Genomic DNA, 10757 nt, shown 5'->3' with positions numbered 1-10757 from the left:
GCCTTGGAAGGATGTATGTAGACCAAAGGAAAGAGAAAAGAGAAGGAGAAAGCAGGTGCATGGTTTTGAAACTAATTGGATGGGTTCGATGTGATAGGAGTTAAAAAGATGTTGCCTGAGGCATTACGATTATTATTTTTTACTAATTTGGGGATTTGTTTTTCATTTTAGTTTCTCTGCTCAGTGAACTGGTTCATATTTAATAGCTCACTAAGTTATGACTACAGTCGAAATGACAGAGCATGTGTTTTCTAATTTAGGAATAAAGAGAAGTGCCCCTTTCTGCAGGAAAGAGGAAAAAAGCTCGCATTGGACCAAGTCCTTCTCAGCAAAGGTGGCAAAGTCAGTGGCAGGTTATCTGTCCTTGTGGCTCCCATAAGCTTCTCTTGGTGCATGCACTGCTTAAGCATAAAAAACTGCAAATGTGACCGAATGGTGCTGCCAGACTGTGAGGTTAAGGTTGTAAATCATTGATGGCACTTGGAGAATGCTACCCACTGGAACTGGGGAGCACAAGCCCTGTTAGCTTTCAGGATGATCTAAGCTTATGCCTACCTAAAAGGTTTGTTAAAGGCATTTGAATTCTATAAGGGATGTCAGAAAGGATGTAAATACCAAAGAGTACTTCAGAATCTCAGCAGCTTTTTAAAGAGGGCTCAGCCTGGGCCAGAGTCGGCTGTCAGCACTGCTGAGCAGTGCTCTGGTATCTGCTGTTTCCTTCCCACCTGTGTGCTCTTCTTTCCCTTTGAACAGTTAGAACACCTATTGCTGCCTTCTTTCTCTCTGGTCTGCACCAGTGTAGGAAGGCAGCTACAGCATTTTTACTTGATGGGATGTGGGGGAGGAGGGAAGGGAAGGGGAGGTTGTTTGTTTGTGCTTTGGTTTAACTTTAGTGTTGTGGTGTGTTGGTTTGTTTTTTTGTTAACATTTTGAATGTGTCCATACTTAAAAAATGGCAGAAAATAAAAGCAGGAGACAGCCCCACACAGCTGTATGTCTCCCAGCATGGCCCCAGTTACCAGCTTCTGGCAAGTCGAGGGAACTAGCTGCTTTACAAACTCTATTATATTGACAAATGCATGCTTCCATTATTCAGACTGCTGGAACACACAGTGCTTACTAGCATTTCCTTCGAAAATACCATACATCCTCATGAGTTACAATGACCAAGAGCCTAACAAAGTAAGTCATTGTAAAGAAACATAGCCCAGTCAAATAATAGCTGAACATACAGCAAAATCCTTGCTTTGATCCTTGTTTGCCTTCGGAAATACTATGTCAAGTGTCTTTATTTAAATGAAGCTTAGTTTAAAGTAGAAGCAGTTGTTTCAGGAATGCCATAGTGGCTCCTGGGTGTGTAATTTCTTTTCCTATTAAGAAAATGGTTGACTGATTTATTCTTTGTTACTCAAGTGCAAAATCCTTACCAGTACACTGAGCTTTTGAATTTACTATAAACATTCTCTTCCTGCTCCCCTGCTGTCCCTGTCTGGATTCTGATGCACCATATATCTTCACCTGTGTGCAGGAAAGTCACCCTAAGGAAGCACATCTCTGTTCTACTTTGGACAGGGTCCAGAAGGTGGTGCAGTTGCATGGCTTACAGCATGGCAGTCATCAGCATCTTCCTCTTCGAGAAGTAATTGGGAATGCTGAAATGACTCCTTACATCCCCACCGTGATCAGCTATCCTGCCAACTTTCCTTTCTCAATGTATTTTCTGCTTGTGTTGCAAATAGAAAGAAAGACAGCAAGAATAAACAGAACTCTTTCCAAAGTAGGGAATGCCCTTAGAAACTTTGGCTTTTACTAAACCTTATCTAAAGGAATGCAGCTTTTGTGGGGCTGCAAATTAAATCCCTTTAGTTATTTGCTCAGCTTCTTCTGGCACAAGCCCTAAAAGCCTGAAATCCTTTTCTAATCTATATTTTGGTGATGCATGCTTTGGTCCTTTTACAGCAAAGTTAGATTGCAAAGTTAAAATGAGGCATTAGAGATGGCTGAAAGCCAGAAAAGGAGTTCTGCGCTGGGCTAGAACTAATATGAATCAATGTAGGCACGACACACCGTATCTACAAATACATCAGACAGAGAAGCCACTTTTATTTCCAGTAACCACGTAACCTTGTACCTACACAGGTGTATATACTTCTATGTTCTTATATTATGGAGCGTTTGTTGTATTAAACCACAGCCAGTGTTTGTGGTATTGGCCAGACATTCTGCCTGCTCTAACAGAGCTGTTACTGCAGACATCCACGCTGTAGGTTTTCTCAACGATTGCTGTACCATCTTATTGTGGTTGTGGACTTTAACAGGATGTCAGCATAGGTGGCAAATTACTGGGAGCTGATGTAGCAGACCTCAAGGTAGATCTTTCTTCAAAGAAGGCTGAGTTGCTCTGAGCCCTGCGTTGTCAAAAAGTCCCTTTGCTAACTTGCTGGATAACACAATGTAGTGGCCATTGCCTTTATGCCACAGGATGTTAAAAGAACATCAGTAGAAGCCCTCTCTGGCAAAGACCAAGAAACAAGCTGAGAGCTGGGTGAGCTCTCTGATTTCTCCCACTCCTGCTGAGCCCTTTCTCTTACTCTCCAGAGGTTGCAGGTGCTCCTGCTTCCTGCTTGTGCAGTCCTCTTCCATTTCTCTGGAGGCAGATACCTGTAACACGTCAGGACAGGAGCAGTGCCAATGTCTTATTACTCTTAAATGAAAAACAGCTACTGAAAATAGCCTTTTGTGCTTGCTGGAGAGTGGGTGGGGACTCCAGCTGACCCATCTTATTTGGTAGCTGATCTCAGTGGAAAGCTCCCAATTAACATCATCTGTCTTTGGTTAAAGTTCTTTAATTTTGTGTATTTTTTTAATATCCTGCTCTATCCCAGCCTCTTTGGTCCTTGCTTCACTCCTCCAGAAAAAAGCTTCCTATAACCTGTCTTCATAAATCAGGCCTTTGGAAGTGACCTAGCAGTTTAGATTTAGAAAAGATTTCACAATGTTTTCATTTGTATGTGTCAAATTTGTGCAATCAGCAGGATATCAGTGATGCTGCACTTTTACAGTACATGCATATTTAGCATAATGCAACTAGAATGTTTACCTGGGATTAAAATGGACACCCATACACAGTTTATACCAAGGGCAAATGTTTGGACAAAGTCTTAATTACTCCCAGACAAAGATATCCCTGCTGTGGTTTATTTCCTTGCACTAGCCAGGTGGCTGTGTATGGATTCTCATCCTGTCTGGTTTTTGGCTCTGAACACTCAGCTTATTCAAAATTGAATTAAACTGTGAAAATGAAGTGCTCCCAACTATCTATTGGAAATAAAGTGAAGTACTTGTCAAAATTAATTTACCTGGGAAGGTGGAATATTTTACCTCAGGTGAAAGATTGATTTATAGCCTGCAGTATAAGTGGCACCTATTTATATATGTGAAACACTTCAGAGTGTTTAAAACAAGTTGCTAATTTACAACAAACAGTAATGCCTCCTTGGGATTTAGCGAAGAAGGTAAACTTTCACTCTGGGGTTATTCTTGTTAAAGAAGATGCAGCCAACTCATGTATCTGTATGCCAGACAGGGTCTGGTTTGGGCCGACCCAACTTTTGCAAGCCTTGGTCTGGCCAGCAGCATTGCACAAAATACTGGGAATGCCTGACTGGCTCTGAAATCGTAGCGATTCCATGGCGCCGAGTTTATATTTTATTTACGACATCCCATAATGCCTGCCAGCAGGGTGTGTGGACCCAGGAAATAATTAATGGATAAGGTTTCTGTGTAAATATACTATGAAATGGCATCATTATTTGCAACGTGTGTAAACTAGAGAGGCAGACTTAGTTGGAAATGAATGCTTTTGAGCAGTCATATATTTCAGTAGGACCACAACGTTGTTCACACTACATTTTTTTAGTGAATGTTTTTTAAAGTCTATTTATTTTTAAAAACCTTCCTAGAGATAATATTGAGGCATCAGAGTGTATTCTGCTCTCCTCACTGCAGCTTTAAAGTGCAGGATTAAAAATATCCACTGTTTATTTCCACTAAATCTTGAGCTCATTACTTGGGTTTTATATCATCAGATCCCATTGATTTTTTTTAATAAGACTAACCCAAGATTATCAGAAGGAATGATATAAGCCTTTATCCATATTGGTTTATAAATCCTTAATCCAATAGGTATGCTTTTGGAAGCAAGTAACAGCATTACACATTTGAGGAGCCTCAGAGCTCCCTCACCTCGGTGCAGTTTCATGACTAAGCTGCCTCTATCAAGAATACAGCTCAGCTTTATTCCCTCATAACCTGACTTCTGCAGGCTCTGCTCACAGCGCATCACTGGAACCGAAACAAACAGGAATGTACTGCTACACTAAAAGGAATGTAATGGGAGGGTGTAGACTTACAAAGACTAGTTCATTTTGCAACTTGCTCCACTTCAGCAAAACAGTATCTCCATTCTTTATGGATGCCACACAGTGCCATGTGTCATCAGTTGTGCAAACTCTCAGCATGACCACTTGTTCTGTGTGATACAAGCTAGGGGTGTTACTGACTGCAAACAGCAGCATCCAGTGCTAGGTGCTATGAGGCCATATCCGACCTCTCAGACCTGATGGGTAATTGTCCATCTCTGCTTTTTCCTGTCATAGCCCATCTCCTAACAAGGCCAGAGGGAGTTTCAGCTGAGACAGCCTTCAGGATCTGACCTATTTCATCTGTGACATACAGCACTGTGAACTCTTGCCTGCCAAATTCCAAGGGCTTGATTTCTGGCAGAAAAAAAAGTATTTCTTCACCTCTTGGATTTTCTTAAAGGAATGCAGGTAATTATTTTCAGTTATATGGCACGTACACATTAGTAGTTAAAATTTGCTCCTGTGATAATTGTTTAGAAGAGGAGACTGTTTGACTCTTGTCTGGTAGCTTCAGTGGCACTGTGGTGTGTGTAGACATACTGGAGATCTCTTCACTAAGATGCTACCAGGGAGAAAGGTCATGGAATGGGTCAATTACGGACCAAATATCACTGGTTTTAAAAAAGCGTCATTTACAATACATGCTTCTTATTTTACTGTTGAGAATACTAAGTGGTGACAGTGGAACCTGTGCCCAAAAGACATTAAAATTGTTTCTCTGAGGTACTTTCTAAATCAGCATTCAATCTATTCATTCAATCGACTCTGTATAACAACAAATTTCTATAAGCTAGAAATGACAATAGTGGTCCTTAAATTATTCACATGATGTTAAATTGCCCCTATTAACACAAAAACAGCCGACAGGTTTGCCTGAGTTTGTACAACTGGATCTCAGCTCTGGTCCACTTGAAAACAGCAAAGGACTTTAATAATTTTGAGGCTCTGTGATTCTCATGGGAACATAAGACATCTTAAAAGGAAATTAATAACAATGAAGCAAAATCTGTTCACAACAGAGAGCTAAAGGGGCAGGTTAAGTTACCTTTTTATTGTACCTTGCAAGACAGTGGTCATCTAATGATCATTACGTTCTTCATGATCACTGGCCCGTTTTTTGCTGAGGAAGGATCACACTGCAGAAAGAGATGGCTGCACCACTTTGCAGGGAAGAGTGAGTGAAACCCCTGGATATAATCTGTAATTCATGGTGTTTCAAGCAGGGAGACAGTTTTGGCACTTGAGTTGGCAGTTGGGCACATCACTATTTGCTGTTTGCACTCCAGGCCACATCACCCTCGACCCAACCAGTAGATCACCTCGATCAGTACAAATGGAAAATGCTTTAGAGTCAGTTTTAAAAAATCACATCAACAGTATGTTTATTTCTCCAGAAGAATCTGTGTCTTTTTCACAGTCTTTCAATTGCTTCTTTTCTGAAGAGTGAAGTCTTTATTTCAGACATCTGCCTATAGAAAATCAACGTGGTTGTTTTAAGGGCACATTTAAAGATGAAAACTGAGGCTTGAATAACTTAGCATACAAATTACACAGATATAAAAGTTGTCTTTCATTGTCTTAACTTACAGTTTATTTTGTACAGAATTCATTATGTTATACATCTAAGACTTATTATATCGTATAAACATCTTGGGTGTGATGTATATACATATTCAGTGTTATAGATTCAGCAGTTAATGTATGCATTTCACAATACACTATAGTGTATTTCAATGTAGTGCACATGATATATTTCAGAAAAGAGCATTTCCTCTATGAAAAAATGGTATTTCATTCATAGGGCACTCTACCTTGAAATACAGTTTTTGTTTTTTTTCCACTCTATCATGGACTGTTTGTACTGTGTCATATGGCTGTAGGATTTTCTTGTACATTCCCCAATATGAATTAAGAAACAGCAGCTCAAAACATTACTCTGTGTGGTTCTACATCAAGAGGAGAGCAGGGCACTCGTTTCCTTAATTCTTATTAAATGAGAAAGAATGCATAGACGAGCCACATGGAGCTAGGCTGTGTGTGATGTTCGAATGGAGTAAGTTCCAAACAGATGAAAACCACTAGCTCTTCAGTGTTCTCTGAATGCCAGCTCTTCAGCTGGCATCAGTGCCCCAGCTCTGATTTACAAGAGCTGAGGGTCTGGCATCAGCTCTGTTTTCACAGTTCACAAACTCCCTATTTTTCATTAACCCTCTCTTTGCTTGTTGAATTGTTCCTTCTTTATGCATTGACACTACATATTGTCTTTTCTAGGTATCAGGCAAAGAAACTCGCCTGCTGTGCCTTCTCTCTTTATGCTATAAATAAGATGTTCTCTTTATTCAGCATTAGATTACAGGTGTTGCTTCCCTGGGCACCTACTGAAGCGCAGTTCTAATTAATCTGTAGAGTTTGTTTTCTTTTCTAGACAATTCTAGTTTCTTGCATGCTTACATATCATGCCTGTTAATCACCTGACTTCCTCAAGCTCAATAATCTCAAAACCAGAGACTCTTTCATTAACCTACAGATGCTGTTCATTTCACAGCAGAATATGATATATTCCATGAATAAAAGATTTTTTTCATTCCTTTTTTAAATAACGAAGAGCTTGGACTCCCTGGGAAAAAAAAAAAAAAGAATAGGTGCATCTGAAAATGCTTTCACTTGTTTTGAATTATTTTAAATTAAATTTACATTCAAAGCAAGTTATTTTGATAGTAAAACGTGAGATATTGCATTTTAAAAGTACTGCACTTCAGCCCAGGGCTGTGCTTCATACCTACTATGTTCATCTAAATTCTTTTCCTTCCCGTTTAGAAGCGGCTGTTGATTTCTGTTATGTAGCAAAGATTCAGAAGAGCAAATGAGCACAGCTGTAGGTCTCTCCATTCAGTGTGCCATAGTGACTGGAGTTGGAGTCCTGTATCATAGGGCCAGAATTCAGCATCTGCTGATGCAGTTGGCAGAACTGCGGCCACCATGAAGTTGGTTACAGAGCTGAGTACAGTGCATATAAGATCCTGGTTGCTGTAAGCTGCTGGGTATGCATTCATGGAAACAGCAATGCTGTTTGTCCTGCTCAAGTACCATCGCCATGCTGTCTCATGTCTAGTTTAGGTTTATTGGTGATGGATTTATGCAGGGGAGGACCAGACTGGGTATCAGGACAAGGTTAATCACTGTGAGGCGCTCTCAGATAAGAGCATGTTGAGATGAGATGCTAAATCTTTTTCCTGTTCTTATTAACAAGGATCATAGAAGGAATTAATGGTTCCTCGTGAGATCTGGAGCATTTAAAGAGGAGGGAAACATTTGTTAGACATTCTGAGATTTCACTTCAGTACAAGTACTGCATCCCTTATCAAATGGAAGCATCGTGGGGGTTTGGTACTTTATCTGCTTAAAATTGGATTATAACAGATGCTTTTCCCTGACTATGCAGTTCAACGCCAGCAAGCAAAAGTCTTTAATCACTTTCATAAGCTTGGTGTCCTTATTTTGCTTTGTAGCCTCACTATCTAAATTCTAGGATTCTGCAGTAGTTATACTAAACATGTTCCCAATGGTGGATTAGGATCCAAATGCATAATTTGCCAGAGTAAAGGTTATCTGGTCTGTTCTAATAGCAGAACAGAATCATAAAATTAAGGTTTTATCTCAAAATGTGGGAGCAGCTGTATGTAAGGTTGTCATAGTTTGGATCTTATCCATCAGAAGAACCTGTGCTTTATTGTGTGTTGGTTTTTTCAGCTTTTTTCTAAATGTAATTTTCAACATATTTCAGTTATTCTTCCACACAAATACACACATAATACCTGTGCAAGGGCAGCTTTGAACCTTCAGCATGTGTTCCTTGTTACAACTGCAAATAATCACTTCATAATGCGCCCAGTGGGCCTTTTCTTTCCTGCTCCCTTTTTAATGAAAAATGACTTTATGTAGGTTGGTTGTGTGTTTTCTTCTTAGCAGCCTTATGGTCAGTGATGGCTTAGTGGGTGTCTGGAGCATAATCTGATATCCTGCTAAACTCTACCATCAGTGCATTAATTTGTTAGTAATGTGTAACACTGACTCCAAGCCTTTGCTTCTTTGCTATTTGCTCCTTCCTATTCTATGCATTTCAGTACCATATTTGGCTTTCTCCCTCTGATAATGTGTATTGTCAACGAAGCTGCTGTGTTTTCCTTTGAAGTATGTGCTGTTTGTTTGCAGGTTACCTTTTCATGTAAGCAGTGACAAAAGTAAACCCGGAGTTGCTCCTTGATTTTCGTATTCCAGGGTTGTTTATTATTGTATTTACAGTTCCCTGTAAGATAAAACCCTTTCCCAATAAGAGTTCTAACACCTTTCTATGTTTCTAATGACCCATATACTGACATGGAAAGAAGGAAGATAATCAGTGATGAAGGAGGTATCTCTAGGAGCTGATGCCAATGAATGGAAAACCTAAATTGTTATAAATATTACTGTACTTCACTTTGGTACAACAGAAACAAAAAAGATCAATGGAAATAATGTTCCCTAAGTCAAATAAAATTCATAAACAGTACAAAAGGAAATTAACCACATGGGGTTTTTTATATGTGTAAAAAACAGTAAGACTACTTGGCTGCATTGCACGTAGGCAATAAGATAAGATTCATTCATATCCCTTTTAATATAAGCCATGTTTCAGGCTGTAAGCAAGAAATGTCCGCTGTGCTTTACAAAGAATGACGACTAGAAAAATCAATGCAAACAAAGATCCCTTTCTTTTCTGATTTACCATTTATCATGAGAAATGACAAACAAATGAAGTCTCCTCTGAGTCTGAGCGCAGTTGTATTAGCATTTTGCTAGTACCAGGCAGTATACAAAAACAGCCATCGTGTGTGACACCTTCAACACCTACAGGTAGCTGCTTTAGGGGCACATCCTGGTTTGTGGTGAAACAGGTTTAACTCAGCCAGCCTCTTGTACCTGCTCAGTGATGCCAGATTATCATCTCAGTAACTCCAAGGTTGAACTGTCTTGTTCCTATTGCTGACTGGACTGACCGCTCCACCATCCATAAACAGAAGGCATAAAGGTGATTACAAACATAAGAAAGTAGTTTTACATATTGTCTTGCAGTCTTTCCATATAGTCCCTAAGTTCCTTGGAATCACCAAGATTCATATCTTGGCATACCCATTTAATATTATCATCACTGTCAAATAGAATTGAGTTGGTGTAGGGGCCTCCATCCTCCGGCAGTATTGTTGTGTAGGAAGTGAACTTCACTCGCTTCTGCTTTGGCCCAGAAGGATTTATAGGTTCACTTTTAACTTCTTTTTCACAAAGGTACTCAGAAGATCTGAGGATGTGATTATGAAGAGTCTTCTGAGAACTCCCATTAAGGAGAAAGTTGCTTTCTTCAAACTGCATTCCTCTGTCAATCATGGTAGTGCACTCCTCTGATGGGAGTGAAATGTCAACTGGGTTCTCCAGCAGTTCAACCTCATTTCCAAGCCAGACCCAATCATGGGAATGGGGGATGTTGCCTTGCTCACTCACAGCAAACCTTTTATGCCTGTATTTCCAAGCAAATGCCACACAGTTAATCAAAAAGACCAAGATTGCTAAGCAGAAAACACACAGCAGGGCATACATGCCGATCTCTAAATCTGTTAATCCTCTTGAAGTCAATGTGAGATCACTGGGATTGTTCTCTCCTGGTATTTCTACTTGGGCAGGAAAACCTGTGAAGGCAGTTGGGTTATTTTGGAGCTGGTCATCCTCCAGGGACTCCTGATCAATGGGAGATATGAAAGTTGTGCTTTTGTTTGCATTGTCCTCATGATTACTAAGGACTCCATTTTTGGACCATTCTTGTGCTGTCCTCTCTTGTTCTGCAGTTTTTTCTATGGAATTGCTTGCATGGCTTTTAAAATCTTTATCTGTATCATCAATGTCATTGGTGCTTTCTTTTTGATCAGAATCTTTTTGACCAAACTTCACTTTGACGCTTCCCTTTCCAACAGCCAGAATGCTCTTTCGCTTTGTCTTCTGACATGGTTCACTGATGACCATTTCAATTTTAATTAGAGGTCCTTGACCATCCCCTTCTGCCACCACCCCTGGCCATTTTGACTGAAGATTCTGGTGTACAGATACTACCATCTCATCCAGTGAAGTGATGGTGATTGAGAAATCCTTGGAGTCATAAATATCTAATGGTGTCACTGACCCATCACTGAACAAAATCCAAGCACTGACTATGGCTTCCTGCAGGGAAAAGAGGATTAGAAAAATGGTGTGTGAAATGTAAGCGAGCACATAGGCAGTGCTCAGGTTGTTTGTCATCAGCTAAAT

The 10757-nt window shown here is 40.0% G+C and overlaps 1 protein-coding gene across 1 annotated transcript in view; it reads right to left on the bottom strand.

Moving 5' to 3' along the window:
• Positions 1-7043: 7043 nt before the first annotated feature.
• TMEM132B (transmembrane protein 132B) overlaps positions 7044-10757 on the bottom strand; it is a 177191-nt gene continuing 173477 nt past the window's right edge. The window contains exon 9 of the mRNA XM_042865912.1: positions 7044-10670. Coding sequence (XP_042721846.1) covers positions 9519-10670 — 1152 coding nt within the window. The 3' untranslated portion in view covers positions 7044-9518. The remainder of the gene's footprint in view (positions 10671-10757) is intronic.

Source organism: Lagopus leucura, unplaced genomic scaffold (assembly GCF_019238085.1).
Source record: "Lagopus leucura isolate 7727_CA_CO unplaced genomic scaffold, USGS_WTPT01 Super-Scaffold_806, whole genome shotgun sequence".
In the NCBI taxonomy this organism is placed as follows: domain Eukaryota; kingdom Metazoa; phylum Chordata; class Aves; order Galliformes; family Phasianidae; genus Lagopus; species Lagopus leucura.
The sequence above is the reverse complement of the archived record's forward strand: the minus strand, read 5'-3'. Positions and strand labels throughout refer to the sequence as shown.